General features: G+C 36.2%; 1 protein-coding gene across 1 annotated transcript in view; it reads right to left on the reverse strand.

Annotated features, from left to right (window-relative positions):
- The window catches only part of astn1 (astrotactin 1), a gene marked incomplete at its 5' end in the record, with an annotated part of 294,255 nt that overhangs the window by 258,097 nt on the left and 13,686 nt on the right, over nt 1–22,472 (reverse strand). Inside the window, 1 exon segment of the mRNA XM_036129065.1 lies at nt 3,032–3,198. Coding sequence (XP_035984958.1) covers nt 3,032–3,198 — 167 coding nt within the window.

The raw sequence follows: 22,472 nt of genomic DNA on the forward strand, positions 1-22,472 counted from the left end.
TCCATCTCTGAGTGACTATGCTCAGACTATCTGATCGGGCAGTAAGCCTCTCCACCTGCAATGTCTCTGTTATTGCTAGGGATGGCTCTTTCTGCCTCCTCCTCAAAATCACGCTGGGTGTTTATGTACTGGGTTCTGAACTGCTGCTGAAGATGACCACTCTGATCTACCTGGATGTTCTCTGGAGAACTGAAACGCCTAAGTCAGTGATGTCAGTCTGTGGGTCTGGGTCTGTCGGGGCAATGACAGAAGTTTCGTCTCCTCTCTCGTTTTCTGTCGCATGACGTTTTCTTGCTCATGGTCACGTGCTTATATAAATTTGTTGTGTTTCCACTAAATATAACCAGCTTTTTACAAAACATACAGCTTGACTTCATTTACGGTATCAAAATACGACGCTTCTTCCCCCCCTTAATGTTTTTCCGCTCCTGCGGTCTTTCTCTCTCTCTCCGAGTCTGAGCAGCAGCCGCGTCGTTGTTTGTGTGTTGAGTGGAGAGAAAGCTGAGTTGGTGGGCCAGGTTGAGCCTGCGTGCTGATTGGCTGGCGCTGCTGAGCCATGTACGAGAGGGGAGGGGGAGCAGCAAAGCAGCTTCAACTATATATTTATTTACTCTGATATTAAATATTTTCACACAAATATTTTCTGAAAAATTACTTCTGCCTGTATTTTAATGGTCATAGTGTCTGTTTTGCACCCCCCTGTCCTGGGCCCAGGACAATTGACCCGTTTGAAATCAAAGTCTGCTATAGCACATATCAGGAACTGTTAACTAAATAAGCTATACTTTCCCTCCCTTCCCAACTATTGTATGAGTCAAACACAACAAATTTAACATAATTTATTGGAGAATGAAAATATGTTTTCAAGTGATTGCTACCCATGTCATCTGTTAAGAGCTATCCAGTTTGTGCTGTTCTTAATCAATTTCAGAATCATGAATCTTAAGTAAATACAACAGACGGTAGCTACCTAATTGGATTAACTGAAAACAGAAGACAAAGCATCTGGATTTTGTTTCAGCACTCTACTTAGGGTGACAGTTTATCTCAGAAACTCTTCAGACATATATCCCTTTAATTCGTGGAAGTGATAACATATTTTGCAACTTTACATAAAAAAACATTTAGTCCAGCAATGAAAGCAGAAACTAAGAGTTGATGTCTTTACAAATCTTGCCAACTTACAGTATCTATTTAACATCACCCCAAACAGCCTATTTATTCAGTCTTTTACCTTAATTAAAACTCCTATTTAGAAATAATCTAAATAATCTATCCTTATTTATAGGGTACCTACTGCTTGATTTAATTGCTTTTGTATGAGATAATTTATCTCTGTCCAGGAATCCTAACAAAGTACATTTTAATTTAGTAAAATGGTTTGCATAAAAGTAATATTCAAAGACACTGCAGGAAACAGGTTAGAAGAAAAAATTATACCTCTCAGAAAGAGATGAGAATACCAGAGTACCAAAACAACCATACTGAAAGTGAACGAGGATCTTGGAGTTTCCCATATTGGTTGTGTGTCTGTTCAGTTACATTTTAATGCTAGAATTTATAACAATTGATGCATTAATTTACTAAAAGATGATTATATTAATAAGCAAAAAGAGCCAATCCCAATTAAATCCCGTAAACTTTCAAACAGGTGGTTTGTTTATATAAACAATCATGCAACATATATAACCACATAGTTCTGCAGGGTCCTGTGCTTGGACTCAACACATTTTTCAGCATATAACATAATCATATAACTATAGCATATAACAAGCATGTGTTAAAAATACAAAAGCCTGTTTTGGTGCTTTAAAATGTGATAAAGAGGTTTTTGTCACTTGGACAGAATTGCATTAACAAGGTGTGCATTTTGAATGGACATCACTGTCAGAATGTCAAAACAATTCTTTGAAATGTTCCTAACTCATTGTGAAATAATGAGTTGTGCTTGCAATTATTTTAGCCCTGCTGTTTGTTTTTCCTTTTACATTAAATAAAAAGCTTGAATAAAGTTCTCACTAATATAATCCTGCAGTGCTGTATTGCTCTCCATCTAAAAGTAAAAAAAAAATAAAACTTTTTGATACAGAGGATATAGTAGGAAGCAGAACTTTTAGATATCTCGTCTCTTGTGGCACCAAACCCCAGTGTGGGTTCAGGAGTTGGGCAGTTTCTTTATATCTAAGAACGGGTTAGAAACTTTCCTTTTGGACTGCTGTTTTTTTTTTTTTTACAACTCTTTCATTAAAGTTGGTCATATGATTCTACTACATCCCTTCAGATAGTAAACACCTGTCCTTATTCGGCTGTATTAACTATTTTTATTATCCATCTGGTTTTTGCTGTTCTAAATTATTATAAGTCCTGCATCTCAGTTTCTCATATTTAGAAACCCCTTGTTTAACACTTTCTGGATATTTTTTGCTCAGTTAATTGATCCTGAGATGACTTTCTTTCTAAAAGAAACCAGTGAATGAATATGTTTTCTGTATGCAAAGCTTCTTTCTGACAAAGACTGAAAAAGGAAGTGTTCCAACAGCTACAGTAATCGGCTGTCACCATCTAGTTGCCATAGAAACATAGGCACTTGCTGACATTAATTTAGCAGCTGGGCAGACTCCAAATGACTTTATTTTTGATTTGGCCAACTTTGAGCAAAGATTAGAAGAGTACTGAAAGGGCACCGAATAAAACATGATGTTTATTACACTTCAAATATAATCACACCTCTGTGCATTTCTTGAAATGATTTTGTTGCAAGAAATTAAGTTTTAGAGCGTTTTTAACTAAAACTGTTGAGTGTAGTCGGCCTGTTTTTTTTTTGTTTTTTTTTTAGGGAGAGAGTTTGAGTTATCAAACACAAATCAGAGGTTTTTCCTAAAGTGTTTACGAAGTGATGGCGAAAGATTTGTCTTTTCATATGTGACACCTTGTCTCATTAATGGTGACAGGCCTCAGGGTGACAGGTTTATGAAACATAATAATTAAGAGTAATTACAGGTAAAAACTGCTGACTTGTGCTGTTGCTTACCCGCAGAACATCTGGATGTTGTAGAGCGTTGGGTCATCCTCTAGAGGGGCCAGCTGTTGGAGGCACAGCTGCTCACATCCGCCGTTGAAGCCGTCAGAGCAGTCGATGCCAATGTGGTGGTCATAGCACCCAGTCCCATCCTTCATTGGACTCAGCCCTGGAGGGCACTGCAAGATAAATAAGCATTTGTAAGTGTCTCAAGTCAATATTCTCAAATTCCTGTTTCATTAATAGACAGATTTCTAAAATATAAAAAGTTACCAATGTAACACGTGTGGCTCACAGGTCAGGTACTCATTTGCAGACTTATATTCCAGTTTGAGAACACTGATGTAAATGTATGAAATTGTTTATTTAAAGTAGGTGAAAACTTCCAGAGTACATGTCAAATGAATCAACATGAAAAGCAGTACCTGAAATATAATAAATAATATGAATTAGCAAAACAATGAGAAAGATGAAAATGAATAATGCTCGAGCAGAGAGCTTTTTCTATTCACTATTTCATGAACAACAAATTAAGTAATCCATTAATAATTTCTTTAAATATTAGGCTTCCATACTTTTTAATTTTACAGGAGTGGCAGGGAGTACTGATCATATCGAACAAGAACATGCTGTTTAAGTGAAATTAATTTAATTCAACATATAATTCATCCTATTGTACTTTTTATACTAAGTGTTACTCTTTTACTTTTCAAGTGTTATAAATATGGTCTTGTAATTCAGAATTTAGCAATTTTGTTATCTCAAGACAGGCATGAAATAAAAACAAAAAGTTAATTGACTATTTAAGTTAAAAATTAGGCCACTTTTTAGATTATTTAAGACCATAGTGGGACTTATTAAAATTTAACATAAATATATTTTGAATAAAGAGGAAAACTCTAAAAGTAAGGGTTATGTCCACGTCTTCAAAAACAAACACACAATAATGTTAAAGTAGAGCAATCAATCAATCTGAGAAAATGCAGTAATCATTATTCATTGTTGACGTTCATTGTTTTGTTTTTCAATTACAAGCAAGCAAGCATCAGCAAAACAAAAAGTTCCTGAAACAGGATATGTCATTGGCAATACGAAGTTTTGAATCAGGTGGATCATAGGCCATCATTTTAAATCGTCATAGAATATGATCCTTGTGTAGCGCTTCAAAGGGGAAGTCAGAGTGTCTTACAGTAGTGGCGTTGTAGTCACTGCAAATAAACCTCATTTTCTTGCTTCATTGCTCAACTGAATTATATGAAATATGGACTTAAAGCATTTAGAATATGTTCAAAGTAATAGCAGATGCAAAAGGCATGGGCAGTTGTTTTAAAGAGCCTCATGCTTACCAATTATCCACTGTATTGCTAAAAGTACTTGCTTACCCATCCAAAACATTGAATTCAGGTGCTCCAAACACTTCCATGGTCACGAGTGTATAAAACCTTGCACCTTGGCAAGCAGATTGTTTCTGCAAACATTTGTAAAATAATGAGTCCCAGTAAGGAGCTCAGAGAATTCCAGCGTGGTACCATGATGGGATGTGCAATAGGATGCGCAACAAGTTGTGAAGTATCCTCAAAACCAACTATTCCACAGTCAGCTCTGAGTGGCATTATAACAAAGTGAAAACGGTAAGGAATGACAGAAACTCAGCCATAGAGTGGTAGGTTTCAGAAAATCAAAGGGTGGTGTCAGAGGGTCTGACCCCCACCTCGCCGACTCTCTACAGAGTCAATAGGTACAGACCTTTAAACTTTAGGTAGATTAGAGAACTCTATTGAATGGGATTCCATGGTCAAGCAGCTGCATCAAGCCTTACATCCCCAAGTGCATTGCCAAATGTCAGAAGCACGTCACTGCAGGACTCTAGACTAGTGGAGATGTGTTCTGTGGAGTGACAAATCAAGGCTTTCTGGCTCAATCTGGCAGTTGCTATGAAAACAACCCTTGCCTGACTGCATTTTATCAAGTGTAAGGTTTGGTGAACACTAGATTGCTAGCGGGGGCTATTTTTCAGAAAATGGGCTTGGCTCTTTTCAGAAAGATAAACTAATGTTTCAGCATACCAAAATATTTTATAGAATTGGAATATAAATACAATTGTATGGAGCAGTCATGGCACTGACATTATCAGTTGGAAGATGACCCATTCCTGTTGAATCACGAAGGGACACCACAGCACAAAGCTAAAGCCACAAACGCGACTGTTGGGTTAATGAGTTACTTTTAATAGTCCTTGGGTATAAGTGTGTGGATTCTGGGTTGTTTGTCCTCTGGGTCTCTGTACGACCCTGTGATGGACCTGTCCAGGGTGTACCCCACCTCTCACCCTGTGACCACTGGTGATGGGCACAGCCCCCATGACACTGTAAGGACAAACGCATATAGACAATGGGTGGATGCATGAACCAAAGAATGGCTGAAGAAAAATAGAGTTACTAAGTTGGAATGAACAATGCACTGATGTAAATTTAAATGAAAAGAAATGCTGTGAAATTAAGATACACGTGTTTGGAAAAGGATGGTAAGACTCCTCCATAGAGAGTAAAAGATAAAACTGGCTGCAAACTGATTGTAAGGACACAATGTTTGCTGAATGTATACAATTTCTGTAAATGAAGCATATATATGTATTTTTCATTACTTTCAATATTTTTATTTTGGGATATAATTGTAATGTCTGATTTATCTTATTGTTGTGATGAGCTTATTTTAATTACTGAATTAAAATAAGTTGTCTAATTTTAATAGTGAATTCACTGTTTTTGGCTCTGTTTTAACAGAAATACATCACATTGTAAAGGTTAAAAATATTTTAAACCCCACTGTAATCAATTAAGCTTTCCAATCAAAAGTAGTCTAATTTTTAAATCTATTAGGTTCACCCTCCAAATAACCCTTATTTGCATAGTATGTCTACTTTTAATAGCACAAGGAGACAGTGATACACTCCTTAGAGCACTCTAAGACTTTTTCCTCTGTAATGAAAATGAACAAAATGATTTCGTTTTCTTTTACTAGCAGAAATTAAAAATGTTTTTTTTTTTTTTTCATCTTCTTGTTTAAAACACTATCGGCTCTGGAGTGAATCTATAAAGAAACTCTAAGACCTGAGTTCACCTCAGCTTTCCTCTCCTACAGCTTTGTTCAGATTTTCCCATGATGTTTTTTTATAGACCTGTCAAGTCGACTGCACATAATAGTTTCTGTCAGCTAATACTTCAAAGGCAACTTTGATGAAGTACACTTTAACAAGGTACCACTGCATTCACAATTGGGACTTGGTGATAGGATTTCTTCAAGCAACAAAGTATCTGTGCCGGCTCACTTTCTTATGCAGGCCTCCTGAATTCAGCACAAAGTTCAGGTGCCTCATTTGGCTTAATGAAGCTCACAGGTCTGTTGTAAAATCTTGTCTGATTTGCATTTCTGTCAAGGTGCAGTGTAATTTGTTCTTTTCCCACCAAACACAATAATGTTGGAACTTAAGTGGGGTTTACATTTTAAGCTTAAGGCAATGCAAGTGGCTAATTATTATTTCCAAAGAGCAGAAACAACAAATAACTAAGGTACAGAGACAAACCTAATATTGTATCTTCAGAGGCTAAAATACAAGGAGTTTGCATGGTACATTCAGTTACAGACTCTTGAAATAAATCAAATTAAACACATTTTATGTTTCTGTTTAAACATTTCCAAAGATAATTATGATTTATGTACCATGACCTATAACCTAAAAAACAAAGAAACAAAGAAATCCAGAGTCACTGAAGGTTGTATCAATGCATTGATTAAAATTATTATTATTATTATTATTATTATTATTATTATTATTATTATTATTATTATTATTATTATTATTATTATTATTATTATTATTATTATTATTTTAATCTTGCAATCTACATTGGCATATCTAACAGAGGTTTGACCATGTAACATCATGTCTCATCATGATTTGTCTTAGTGCACTACGGGCCCCAAAGTACCCATTGAGCATTGTTTAAATGCCACAGCCTGTGTCAGTATTGTTGCTGACCTTGTCTGTCGTTTTATGATCAGAGTTCCCATTGACCCATTTACAGCCTACACCATCAAGAAGCCGCGCGTATAATGTGTCAACGGAAGTACTGACTCACTGTTTTTTCAAGTTTTCAGGTTTCTAGTTTATTTATATAGAACATTTAAAAACAACTGCAATGTTGACCAAATTGTAGTACAGAGATGCCAAAAAAACAAAAAATAAACAACAGAAAATTCAAGAACCCCAGAGAGAGCAAAAGAGAGAAAGAGAGAGACCCCCCCACCCCCAATTCTCTAATGCTGTATTTAAGGCCAGAGAGTACAGATGGGTTTATGGAGTTTATTCCATTACCAAAATTTCAATAACTTATTTTTCATTGCCACAATATTCAATATGCTTTGTTGCTGGCTTTGAAATACTGCACTGTAGAAAAGGTAGATACAGTTCCAATATTTATCCACAACATATCTTTCTACACAGTGATTTATTTAAATTTTAGGTTACCGATGACAGGGTAAACAAGCTACCAGATCAACCCGGTCCTTGTTACTGTCTAGATCTAGAACAACAGTAATGGAACATTTTACTGATGCAAATATATTTTTTCTTCCAAACGATTGTTAGGGATCCCAAGGTTATGAGATTACCGGAAAAAAATCTCCGGGCCGTCAGCTCCTGCCTTCACTTACATCTCTGTTCCAGTCCCGGCCTGTCTCTCTGGTTTCATCATCCAACAGCCATCTCATTCAATAAAATCACAAAATACCAAGCTCTGTGTGTAGTATGTTCGGGTCATCAGAACAAATCATGACACCCTATGTTTTTGGCATGTGAAAAAAAGCAAATCACCATCATTAGTTCAATCAGAGCATCTGAATGCACTGCATAGTATAAGATTAAAAAATGATAGAATGGGATCATTACTACATTATTTATATAGCACTTACAAAAATCTTGCAACTGTGTGGCATCTCTAACTGAACACTTCAGTCAGAAAATCTTTAAACATGTCCATAAAAACAAAATCTGTGGTAGCCCAACTTAGCTGGAAATGAAATTACTGTAATATACTATCTGTACAAGGCAAATATTGTGATGGGGCATGGTTAATAAGAATTAACTCTCTTTAAATGAATTAAAGAAAGAAATGAAGCTCAGGGTTTTCTGCATGCACTTCATCAGCTGACTTGCATCAGCATTTTAGAACTGATCTCAACAAGAAAATGATTTTCATTTAATACACTTTGGAAATTCAATAACTACAAACAAAAAGTCTGTTTCCCAGATGTTCCATTTGTCAGCCCTTTAATTAAGCTGCATAGCAGTTTTTAAAGCATCAATAACAGTTTGTCTCTGACAGCCTTGTGGGGATATCTCAAACCGAACAGGTTTTCAGTTCCTCCTCACAGACCAACACATATTTGTAATAACCCAAACATCCTTCAAAATAAAAGGGCTCTTAACTTTTCAACATGGAACAGTAAATCATCACTAAGAGGGCACATGTGAAGGAAGAAAAAATCTTACCCTTTAATGTTTTAGAAGATTCATATGACATCGATAAGAATAAATTCTTGAATATCACCAACTAAAGCATATTATCTAGTCCAAATTTAAGATTAAACCAATACACATATAGTTTTTGTAATAATTAGCTTCTTTAAACTTCAACCGGCAAACCTTTGTGTACATTTTACTCTCTAAAACGTATATAAAACTTTATGAAGTAGATTTACCAATCTCACTTCCTACCAGTAAATGTGACGTTAATTTCTCTACCAGTACTAATCTTAATTGTTGCCGCAATATTAGCAAGAATTATCTTTTTAGAATGACCCAAAATGCCAACCTCCAGTTTGTACAACATAAAACCCTTCGAGGAATGCACCACACAGTACAACAAATGTTCCAAACGAGTTCACTTATATTAACATGTCCAAACTGCACAACAAGACACTCCACAGTTATAGCCAGTCTGTCATTGTCATGTTTTTTTACTTCAACAAGTGGACATTAAGATGGCATACATGCAGTGATAAATTTGGAGACATGTCTAAACAGAATGAGGCTACAAGCTAAATAAGTGCTCCTTGTTTTTGCTCCTTTAATAAACTGATTTTGTCACTAAGCAACAGAATGTCATGGTCAATAAGTGATGTAAAGAGCACGTGAGATGTTAAATTTTTAAACACATCTGTGACAGGTTTTAAATTACTGGAATTCCTAAACACTGGATTGCTACTTGCCAGCTCCAGTTATTTTCTCATAAGTTCCTGACATGCGGGGACAGCAGTAGCTGATGGCTCAACGTTATCCACAGGCTAATAATTGTTCGCCTGTGGATAACCTGTGGATTGGTATCACTTGAGATTTCAACAGATTTTTTCTGTAATCCAGTGTCAATCCCTGATAATCTTCTGCACCAAACCACACTCCCTGTCTAAAATCTTGTCACTGCTCGGCTGTTTTGGTGACTGTAACTTTGGGTGAAATACAATGAAATAAGCAAACACCATGTTCCACTAGGAGTTGTATGTTAAAGCACATGGATTTACGTATCATTAAAAACCCTATAAATTAATCAAGAAGATGGAAGTCCTCGTTGTAGTTGTATACTGTAGAAAGTTAAAAAACTAGGTATGATTCAGAAAGCAGAAGGAACTTGAGGTGAAATGTCCATACTGTTACTTCCAACAATACAAGTAGCATCATGTAAGGCTTTCAAGGTCTGCTGAAAATAACAGCTTTCAGACTGGGGCAAAGTCTCCATCAATAACAAGCTGTTGTGTTCAATGTCTGCATTTCAGCCTAAAACTCTGAAGTTATGTATTCATGGCAAGAAACCTTTCTAGTTCTTAAAACATCCCTAAAAGTGAAATTCCAGATGGATAGCTTCCTCTTATAGATGAATCAGACAAAACACAAAATTTGTTTGTCACATCTTTAAGAGGTCTCGAATGATACAAAGGTTCAGGATCAAAGTAAAATAGTCACATAAAAGCATGTCTCACCAAACAAAATCATGGAAAAAAAACCTTTAGTAAAAGAGTTTCTATATTGATTTCTCCCCTCATTTATCTATTTCAGAACTTCACAGGAAATGATTGTGAATAAACCAATAGACTTTTGTTTAGTTTTGTGAAATTTGAAGTATAGATTTTTGCAGGCTTCTGGAAAAAGGAAAATCAGTTTCCATTGAAAAGGTCTCTGCATATTAACCATCCACTGACACAAACAAGAGTCTTTAAAGATCAAATAAATCACCATTAATCTTAGATCATTTAATAAGCAGACAGTGAGTAAAAGTGCTGTCTGTTCTGCTTGGAAGAAGGTAGCAGTACAAAGCCTTCTCTGGAAAACCCCTTGAACCACCATGGCTTTTAATCCTGTTGCTTAATGGAGATAAATTCCTGCAGTGCTTTTCAGGCTTAAGGGAATCAGCTCTGTGCTATTGCCAAACAGCAACAAATCCCTTTGAGAGGAGTTGGATAATCTTTGGAGTTTTCAAAATCATCTGATAGCTAAGGTAAGAGCAAAGACAAAAACATTAAGGCAAAATTGTCTGAGAAGAAGTGGATGTAAATCCCTAAGAGGCTTTAACCAGTAAGTCACAGAAGGTTTAGATTGAATATTTTAATAGGGGAAAAAAATCTCGTTTATTCCAATTGTGTATGTATTTTAAATCTGTGTGTAAATTGTTTTACCCACTGTCCATATTTGCATTATGTAAACTTATTGAGGTCGGTTGCTCTGACATAGATATGTTTATAACATTAGTCTGCTTGTATTTCACGAAGTTGCAAATATTTAGTAACTAATGCAGACTAAAATAATTAGAAATATAGTACAATTCAAAATTCAAGTAGCGGTAATCCCGTCCTTAATCTAAGTAAAACAAGTTTCATAATGCATAGGTGTTTGTGTTTTGGTTCTCATTTGTGTTGGCATTTAGACAATTTTAGTGCTAAAGCCATTAGGTTTGATCCATGGATCAGTCCATGTAAATGAATTCATTTGTGTTAAGAGTTACTTCTTTTTGTGTCCTGATTTTTGGCATTTTGGTTTAGGCTCTTATGCTAGTATTACTCTAACATAAGAGTATTACTCTACAGACTATACAAATACAGGACTTACTCTATCCTGATCCAGGATCTACTCTATAAGAGTAAATCCTGTGTTTACATTCAGTTTCTGCTGTGCCAATTATTCATCCTTCCATCAGTTTCCTGCTTAGATTCTCACCCAGCTGTTGCACAATCTGTTGATTGTACTCACCTGGTTTCTGTATCACTTATTACTCCTTCTCAATAGCTATTTTCCAGTTTCTTTGGGTGTTTTCATACCTGTGGTTTGTTTACTTTGGATCAGTTGATAAGGCTGTTAACTTGCAATATTTCCTGGTGGTCCAGTTTCTTTTAACAGAGAAAACTCCTAGCGACCCAAAACGCGTCATTACAAACTACACGGGAATGTTTAGTCCTTGTAATGGTATATTTTTTTTGGTACCGTAAAGAAGCCCACCCTCCAGATGGTATCAGTAAAACTTTAATTGATGTTACGCATGGGTGTAATAAACAGGAATAGAGGTTGCAAACTAGTATGTACCAAACATCTGAGAAAAATTGAGAGGTTTTCAAGAATTGGTTTCTGTCGAGCAAGTTGTAATTGTTCCCTCATGTCAACGAGTATTGGTGATGTTAAATGCAAGCTTAGAAATGTTGAGAAAGAAAATCATTTCTAAGCACGTTATGGGGATATCCAGTAAGACATCAACAGCAGAAACAGCTGATCAGTCATATGAGGAAAATGTAAATTTTGTCACAACTTACACTCAGCAAATGTCCAATTTAATCTAGTCTTCCTTTTTTGTCTAACTCACTGGCAAAACATAATACAAGACGTTTAATTTATTTCTTCAACATATATGTAATTATTAGATTAATAGCTTTAGAAAGATGTATTCTGTTTTATGCTACTGCACTCCTCCTGGGACCAACATATTCAAGTTATTCATAACTCAAATTTTATATTGAAGTTTTCTAGTAATTAGAATAAGTAAAGATTTTAAATGGCATGCTAACTGATATATCTATACCTATGAAACATTTCTAAATATTTTTTCAAAACCATCAACTATATTTTTTTAGCCCTGTAGTTAAATGTGCTCTACTTTTTCAAAGTGAAACTTGTCTCAAGATGATGTATAGGGCTTTGTCAAAGGTTATCTAAGAAAACTCTATTTGTCATTTGACTCTTCTGGGAAACTGTAAGCAAAGTGCAAACATTAAATAATGGAAAGAAGAAGAGATCAAACAGATGCATGTTGAATTCAGCTGAGTTTTGATTTCTTTTTTATGAGAGTTCACACTTTCTTTTATGACACAGAAAAATCTAGTTATAGTGGGCATAGGTTGAAAAGGAAGCAATGTGTGGAAATAAACATGTCTTATGTATAGTTTTTCATTAAATTACTTCTTAATATCTACTTTTAGTTTTAGGTTTACTGAACTAATGAAACAGTGTTCGTTTTCCCCTTAGTGTTATATGGTTCGTGAATTTGGCTTACCAGACTTTTAAACATAATTATCTGAAGTCAAGACTGGCTGACAATTTGCAGATTGTACCTTGCTATTAAAGATTTTACAGCACTGTTTGTGCCCTGAAAACCAAGAAAAGGACCCTCACAGCTGGCTGTGCCTAATTGAGGTAACAATCGCAGAAGCATAGATTTTGATACTGATATTGACTTAATTGCCACGGTGTCTAGTGTGTTGCCAATTCTACTATATTATGCTCCTCTAAATTATTGATCAAAGATTTAGTTCAGTTCCTATCAGAGGAGGAATCTTCAGTTAAAGTTCAAATGAGAACAGCTTGTTTAATTTAACACTCTCCTTTATGCACCGCATATTCTCCTCAGTTCTTTCTTACATGTAATTATTGCAACTTCAAAATGCAACAATAATGTAGAATTTCCTGTCAGACACTTGGGAGTAGTATTGGGATAACATAGCTTTGAAAATTGGTTTAACACAAAAGTATACCATGTCTATCCGGTTAAAACAGATTATAAATAAATATAAATAATTGGCATACAATTCTAAAATGTAAAAAAGGAAACTACTTTTTTTCTCTGTACCCAATTTATAATAAACACAATACGAACCAACAGCAGATAAGGTTCTTCACCAACCATCTATAATTAAACACAAAATCCGGAAAAACCCTGCGACCCGAGGAGACCCAACATCAGTAGTGGCAATCTAATGTGCTCCTCTAGTCCCTCTTTAGGGCTGAGCTCTAGTTGTACATTTGCCAAGTATTGACTCCTTTCAACAATGCTTAGTATCCCAAAGTGCGATCCCAGCCGAGATTGGTCTCTGCTGCCAAAGGGGTAGTTCAGCAATACAAAGTGCAATGACAGAGTACTTTAGCCAGCAGCACTGAGCCTGGTGCAGTTCAGAATTATTACAAAGGACTTGGCTGTTCAGAGAGGCGTGATGTGCGTCTTGGCATTATTTAGTGTTGTATGCAATGTTGAATTTTGAGTCCAGTTTAAACTCACATCCTGTGAATGCGCTGTGGGAGCATTGTTATTGCCCACATAGAGCAACAACAAAGCAAGATGCCCGTGGTGAAAAAAAAAATACTTTTTCCAATAGTGGAAAGAAAGACATTGTCTGCTGTAAAAGACCCCTTTGTGTTGCCATGTGTAAAGGTGTGTCCTAGTTTTTAGAATTGTGACAAACAGGGTGTTTTAATTTGCAGGAAAGTGCAGAGTTCTGAAGACTAAGCCAGTTTTAGAAAAGAGTACAACCCAAGGTTTCTGATAAAGTATTGACAAAATAGGTAAACATAGGCAGTCTATTATTAGAGGAACAGTTCTATCTGGAGCACAAACAAGCATATGGCCCTAATACTCCCTAAATACTAGATTAAAACAGTGCTACAGTTAACAATGAAACTAAACATAGCTGATAAAAAAACTAAGTTGAGTAGGTCTTCTGGACAGGTTCTTTGTTGAAACATTTTGTCTCTTCTCAAAGAGGCTTCTTCAGTCTGAGGAGTACAGAACAGGTTTTTGTTGTTTGTTTGTTTTTACTGTGTTTTTATTTAGTTTTCAGTTTTTTGTTGTTGTTTTATTAACTACAAAATATATTTATAAAGGACAAACTCCAGCATGAACAGAATAAATATGACGAAGCTCTTGTTTTCTACACATTCAGAAATGCTATCTAACTGCTGTGAAAATAAACAAACATGACTGAACGTAAAATAAACCAGTTCGGGTTCCTTTCCATTCATTTCTGTTTTGTGTGTATTCAAAGTTACAATAATCTTTATTCAGGCGGACATGTAAAGGGCAGTGCGACTAACATCGTAGAGAGCATACATTACCTTAAAAAACTGACCTAGTCATTTCCGTCATCTTTTAGGTACACCCAGCATGTGACTGTGCTGCTGCTTACAATCCTAACAGAGTGCTTAGATCCTGTTCTGTAACTTTAGGTATTTCCATACCTAGCTCAGCTTTCTAAAACTTTGAAAAACCTTTATAACCCAGCAAATATTTCATCAAAGCAGATTCTCTATCCACCAAATGACTTGAGCCAAACCCCTCTAACATATTTACTGTCCACACACTCAGGAGGTTCTTGTCACACACAGAGGCATGACAACATAGTTGGTTCTCTCTTAAAGTTAAAGACATGAAAGTTTTAGAATTTGGAAGCAATTAAAACATTGACAGATTATTGCAGTCACCACATTGACAAAACAAAGCAAATCAAAGAAAACCAAAAACAAGCGTCATGACAAAATGCATGTATTGGGTTTAAATTGTGTCCCAATATTTGCTGACAAAGTCAGATGATTTTGGTTTCAGAACTGTATATATTAGCCATATAAAGAAACATGCTGGATAAGTAACATAATTTTACTCAATAAAATACAGAGTTTTGTCAAAATCAAATTCCTTTTAGTTTTCTGCAGCACTAACCAGTCTGAATTTTGCTTTCTCTGATACAAGAACCTGCGATAGAGTGTACCCCGCCTCTCGCTAATTGAATGCTGGAGATAGGCACCAGCACCCCTCGTGACCCCACGAGGGACAAGCGTGACAGATAATGGATGGATGGATGGATAGATGATAGAAGAACTGCCAGTAAACTATTTAACTGTTTGAGGGAGCATTAATAAAAAAAGGCACTACAGACTTTATGTTGGAAGCATTTTCACATAAACTGTAAATTGGGGCATGCACAATCTCCTAAATGTAGCAGCATCAAGTTAAATCTAGAAGAGCACAGAGACTTCTCTTAGAAGCATAATTTGGAAAGAACCCCCCAGTCAAAATCTCCTTAAACATCTGGCTTTATCAACTAAGGTCAAACACACCAAGATGCAAAACCTTTGTATTTGTTTTTTCTGTAGATTGGAAAAATTTATCAAGGGAACTAAACTACAGATCTTTGAAACAAACAAATTCAGTTTGAGCCCCCTCATTGCTAACTCTGCAATTTAATTTATTATAATCTAGAACAAACAAATCTCACTGAGGGATTACATACAAAGATGGGAATCCTATTATCTTGTGTAAATGAGGCATAAAAAGATAACCCCTCCCTGTAGCTTTTGTTTGTACCTTTTCCCTTGGTGGGTGAATCATTTTGGCATTGCTCATGTGAAAAGGGGATCATGCATCTGTGGCTGTTTGAACTGACAGTGCATGAGAAGAGGGACAGTCACTGATGCTTGAGGTGGCTCTGCAGTAAAAGAAAAAAAAAAAGCAACGAGAAAAAAATAAGCTTGATGCTTTCAGGACGGAGCAACCACCGGCGAGAAAACAATGAATTTTATCGTGTACGCTATTGGGTTTTCATGGCTAACTGTCTAGACCAGGCTCTACCATAGCAGTTACATGTGATTACTTTGAACAGCTCAAACAGCACTGTCCAATCCATCTCCTATAAATGGAAACAGTATAACCCAACCACAAACCTACTAAGACATGGCAATTCTCCTAAAGTGACAGGCCCGCTAAGAGGAGCATTAGCACTCAGATCCATGGTAACGCTCGAGAAGCTGCACAGTGCCACTGTTTAGGTGGGAAAACTGTAGACAGGACCAGTATTAGCCTTGCACTTGATAAGTCGGGCTTTAATCGAAGAGTAGCAAGAAGAAAGCCATTGTTGAAAGCAGGTCAGAAACGTCACTTCTTGTTGTCTCCAAACAACAGAGCTTAAAATGAACACAAAACACAGAGGTAGCAACAAAACGGCATTTGCTCTTTTTGAATATTGCTGCAGTTTTATGTGTCAAGATGAACCCATGCTCACAAACACAAACTTTATTCAAGGATCTTGGACGGCGTACACGTATCCTCCATCTCCATCTTGGTGGCAATCTGTTCTGTCAACATCATCCTTGTTTTTTTCGCCATTTTGTAGGGGAGACAAGTGACAAGATGAAACTAATTAATCTCACAATCATCCTGTGATTATTACACTCTCACTTCCACAGGCGTCACACGCTGCTTCTCCCCAGGAGTGCAATACATCAGAGAGACGAGCGGGTCGGCCGGTCCTCTCCCACCGCCTCCATCAGCCGACTTTCACACAAGAGAAGATATTAAAACGCAGACAGGACAGCTACCGGCAGCACCAAATCAGACAAGGTGTTAATTGATTAGGGTGGAATCGCATTGCTGGGGCGCAACCAGTTTACCGCCCTGATTAGACAGATGAGAAGCTCATTTATAAGCTCAACAGTCACAAGATAATTAGTAAAAGCGACGCTAATATATGCAAGAGGAGGCTGAAAGTGTGCTCAATGCGGTGTTGGACAGGAGTGGGATGTGTGTCTGTGGGTGAAGAGCAACAGTTTTGCTCTCTCGGTGCCATGTAAGTAAATGAGGAAATAATGATGCATCTTGCTCAAAGACAACACCAATAAATCCACAACCTGTGATAAGGACAGGAGCTCAATCCGTCAAAAGGGATTCAAACGCTATAGACACATCCCAAACTCAGGTTGATGCAGTATAAGTGACTACATTGATAAACCATCTTTCAGACATTACCGGATCCCTCCATCTCTTCCATGATAGATATTTGTTTACATCCAAGGCCAGCGTTGCATAAATAACAGAGCAGGGGGAATTTGTGCTGCCTCTTCCATTCAATCTGTTCTTGCAATCTCTGTGTAATTAGCATTTGATTTACTAAGGCAGCAACAGCAGGGCCAGGAACCGACTTCCAGACAGGTTTAGCAAATGAAGGCAAACTCGGAGGAATGCGGCTGAAATCAATAAGCTTTAAAAGGGATAATGAGGATTTGCAACGTAAAATATACAAAAGAAACAGAACAGAAATGGAGAAACGTATTTTGCTAAGATAATAATTTAGCAACAAAGTGCTGCTGTGTGGGAACAGTGATGTAGAGAAAATCTGTATTGCAGTTTTGTTGAAAGAAGAAAACTGACACAAAGCAGAAGTGGGATGTCAGAAAAAAAGCAACGTTTGGCTAAAAGGTGTGAAAGAGCCGAGGCCCTCAGGGCACGAGGTCCAGAGGCTAAAGGATGGCAAACCTTTGAAAAAGTAGTGAATAATATGGTTTTAGTGAGAGGTAGCTCTTTGAAAAAACATTACGTAGCCTCTGTTCTGCTTATGCTGCTGTCTCACCGTGCCTTGTCACGTCATATATGTAGGCACATATAAAACCTGTTTTACTTGGATCCATTTTACTTTATATTGTTTTTAATCTTGAAAACTATGAAGAGTAAAGGTTTTCTCAGTACACAGTCTGAGGTATTGGTGTATTTTCTATTTTCTATTTTGTTAGGTTGTTCTTGGCATCGTACTGTATTGTTTTGTATGTAATTGCAATGTATTGCTCTGTTGAGGGTGGCTCTGCCTCCTGAGGGACTAGAGATGGAAATTAGCACTGGCTATAATCTCACATGTTTACTTTGTGTTCATTAATATGCGATGTCCCTTTATAAATAAATATACAGAAATACAAAATTGGTAAGCTGGAATTGCACAGACCTTACAATGGTGAGAAGGGTAAAGACCACTTCACATCCAAAAGCAGCAAGGGACAGCCGGAGCTATTGGAGATTGCAGAAAGAGACCCCAACCCACCCTGCAGGCCCCAGCAAGTGCAGGCTAGCCTTTCCAGCCAGACTGGCTTGGGCCATGTGTATTAAATACATCTGAAGTTATCCGGTTGGTTCAAAACTGTTTCCGCTGACCCTGATAGTCCCGGCTTTGAAATCTGCCGCTACCGGCGGATTTCTGGACTTATATGCCGTGTTTACGCCCTAAGTCAGTCTGGCTTGTCAGGCTAGGTGCGCCGAGTCCCTCAATTTCTAGTCGCCTATTCCAAGATGGGACTGACAGCAAACCAATTCTACAGCAATTTTACAGCAACAATGGTTAATTGGAGTTTTTCTTCTCGTTTTTAATTTCTTTATTTGTCTTAAAATCATTTCAGATAAACCAATTTTAAATTACTCCAGTTGGTTTTAATTAACATAAATTCACATCAGAACATTAAAAAGCACCTGATAATGTATAGCCTAATGTGGCTTAAAGAAAGAAAATAGATACATTTACAAAAAATGTCCCTTCTTTTCAAATAACATTGCCTCAAGCTGCAAATATAGAGAAAAGGGATATTCAAAAGCCAAAAACAAATCCCTTTGTGTTCTCATAGCTGCTGATTCTATATTGTTTAATATACAATCCAGCCTCTTGTAAGTGTAAAATGTTGGATTAATACTTTGGTTTAAATTCTGAATACGCCAGACTTCTAGTTGAGCTTAGGGAACATTCAGAAGGATTCTAAAGTGAAAACAGAGACATCAGTAATAAATACACAGACTCCCTAGTGGTATTTTTGCAACGGTTTCAGAACCATTAGAGTACCGCATGATTTTTATGGTCTTTCTGAGCTTGTGGGACTGCACACACCTGTACCAGATGTACAAACAAATCTGTCAGCATCTGTATTTCACGTAAGGAATCGGTTAAGGAAAACATTACAGGAATGGTTATGTTGCTCAACAAATAGAGGAAGTTACAAACGACTCCATGAACACGAGTCTGTCTTCCCACATCATCTCTGCTAGACTTCAGAGAATAATTTCTCCTTATGGGCAGGCTTGTGAAAGGCAACAGGAAATAAACAGGGGGATTTAATAAACTGTTTTTATTGAAATTAACTCCAGCACTTAGCTTTCAAAAAGTACATAGACTTATTCATGTGGGCTAAAACAATGTAAAAAAAAAAGGTATTAGAGATGCTTCTTTAATTCATCAACGTAGCAGCTGAACAGCTAAAAGCCAAAGTCGGCTTTTGGTTCTTTTAAAACAAAATGGGTATGGAAGCTGGATTTTCAAGCAGACTTCATGCTTAATCTTGAACAAAAACATATGGACGTGCTGTGAAAAGACAAAGTTGTCTCATTCACTGTCACTGGAGGTTTGAAATGTAGAGATGGTTCATTCACTCAGGGTTGCAATAATGTGTGAAATGCACATTTAAAAAAAGTTAGAGTAACATATTTTTCATAGTTGCTGCCTTTAAATAAAGAATGTGGAATATTTTTGGTGGAGTTTGGAATCTGGTCAACAAAAAAAAAGGGTTTAATGCCAGCAATTTCTTTATTCCACTGCCTGTTAAGAAAGATACGAGTAATTTTTGACACGGCATCTGCTTTATTAAAATGTAGATGAAAACAGTTTTTTTGTCACAACTTATTCTTATGTTATGTGCATTTATTATCTTTTAAGGTTGCTTATCAGTCATAAACTTTTCGACTCAATGACAAATAATTTTAAATTTCAGTCTTTCAAGGATAGAAATAATTTAGTGTGATTTATGCTTTCAAGAACACAAAACACAAGAAACAGAGTTTAAGAAAGCTCAACAAATATCAATATACTCCCAAGGTCCAGCACCAATCCAGAGGCCTACATAAAAGAGAAATTAAATGAAAATCTACGTCTAAAGTTTTTACTCTTTTATCCCTGCTCTTCGCATGGTAGTATAGCAGTTAGAAAATGTGGGGGCAGATAAATGTAACTACTTTGCAGGAGCAAAACGTTAATCCGTTTCTGTCTGTGCTTCCTATTCTGAAACTAAAAGCACAATCAGATCTGCTCGTGAATCAGCCTCACAGAGAAAACTGTCTCAGTTAGTGTTGACACACCTTCCCTATGTTTAAATGATTAATTATGCACGCATTTAAGGGAAAGCCCCAGAAATGTATTTATATGGATGTTAATCACAGCCAGAGTCATTTGCTTGTCATTCTTTGAAAACCAAAGCTGTTTGCTTGATTTAGATTTAGTGGGAATTGTTGCATCTGAAGACTGGGTTAGGTTTAGCACAGAAGAAGAAAAGGGGAAATTACTAACCAGTTTCTCTGCGGACTTTTTCACAAAGCAGGTCAGGAATGATGCAGAAAGTAGAATTTATCCTGTCTTCCAGTCAAGTGTACGTAATATTTTTTATTATTCTCTTATAAAATAATTTTTTAAACTCTCAATATAATCATTATGTCTGATGAATGATACAACAAGTTCTTCAGATGTTTAATTTAACAAAGAGATTCCAAATGAAGGGGCTCCAAAAAGATGGATAGAGATAGTCAAGTAAGATAGTCAAATAACTTTTTTTTCTTCGTTAAATGAAAATAATCAGGAGGCAACTATATGGTATTATAAATATATGATATTAGTATAACCAACAAATGATAATCTTAACATCTAATACAGTTTTAACTTTAATGAATATTTTTAACTTAAAAAATCAGTCGAAGAGATACATTATTCCACTGTTTCGTAGAATTAGTAATGACTTTTTTATTATTAAAACTCTATTTTTACAGGTAGTCTCTTTGAGACACGAGTTCTCATTTACAAGAGACATCTGTTAGGACATGTAAACACTCGCACTGATTTGGAAACAATTGCCATGATGGTGATAGTGAAGCTCACAGTGGCAAAGAAGACAGGAGAGCAATGTTCAAACAAGATGTAAATCATGTTAGTGAAGTTATTTCAAGGTAACCACAGACAAATCAACATTAAAGCCCACATTTAAAGACCAACTTATCTCCAATTTAAAAGATGTGTTAGTAACAGCAGACCACAGTAGGTGTTTTTCTGTTGCCATTGAACAAACCATGGCAAGAATTTACAGTGAAATGTCTGTATTAGGAGTACAAATGTTACTACTATTACAAGCTTTGTTCAAAATCCGACTTCTGTTAGCGTATCATAGCGAACAAAGACTCAACTTTTGCAATCAGTAATCTACATATATCCAGAACACATAAAACCCAGCAGAACTAGCATTAAGCATTATCCTTTAATTTGACCGGCAAGCGTACAATACAATTATGAACAAATATTTAACATGTGCTTACAGTTACCTTCGTACAGATGACCATGCCGTTCATTGTCGATAACCTTTGTGTTCAGCTGCCAATGAGGTCAGCTGTATGCCTGTATCGATTTTTTTTTACACTTTTCTAGACTCCTAGGATTTGGGAAAGGAATTAACAGTTTTGGACCCTCTAAATGTTATTGTGTGTCCGAATATCACCTTCCTCACTGACAATGTTTAATCATTGTTACCAATGTTTTTAACAAAACCGACTGCAATACTGACTGTAATAGAAAATCCCTACAATGTTGTGAGAAATAGCTTCTGCAGGTGCGGTGTGTTTCACTTTGGGATAAATGGCCAATCGCTGATTGGCCAGTTACTGATGAGCCTCCAAGGATTGATCGACAGGTGACGTCACGTTAATTGGTATGCAATGTAATTTTTTTGTTAACACTTGCTACGTAAGTGTTAACAACTTAAGAGAAAAACATCTCTGATCACTTTTGCATCTGCTGTGTTTGTAACAGGAGAAAGAACAACTGGGATCTAATATATATATATATATATATATATATATATATATATATATATATATATAATATATATATATATATATAAATACATATATATATATATATACATATATATATATATATATATATATATATATACATATATAAATACATATATATATATATATATATATATGTATATTAATTGCAAGATATATTATGCAACATATATCCACGTGGTATATCTTATGACATTGTCAAACAATTACCATATTGAGCCTTCTGGTGTATCACAAAATAAATTCTGGTAAACAGACACCAATGCATGTCTGCATGAATGTCTCAGTTGTGCAGTGGGCTCACAGCTGTTGTGAACTGAGGGCTGCTATCCAAACAGACTTCTTCAGAACCACCAGGCAAACAGCAGTATATTACTCAACAAAATATGAGCTGACTTGAACAAATGTTTATATCAGAAAATAATATCTACCCTGCCCAAAACTCCTCCCAAAGTTAC

The sequence above is a fragment of the Fundulus heteroclitus genome, unplaced genomic scaffold (genome assembly GCF_011125445.2).
Source record: "Fundulus heteroclitus isolate FHET01 unplaced genomic scaffold, MU-UCD_Fhet_4.1 scaffold_133, whole genome shotgun sequence".
Classification (NCBI taxonomy): Eukaryota; Metazoa; Chordata; class Actinopteri; order Cyprinodontiformes; family Fundulidae; genus Fundulus; species Fundulus heteroclitus.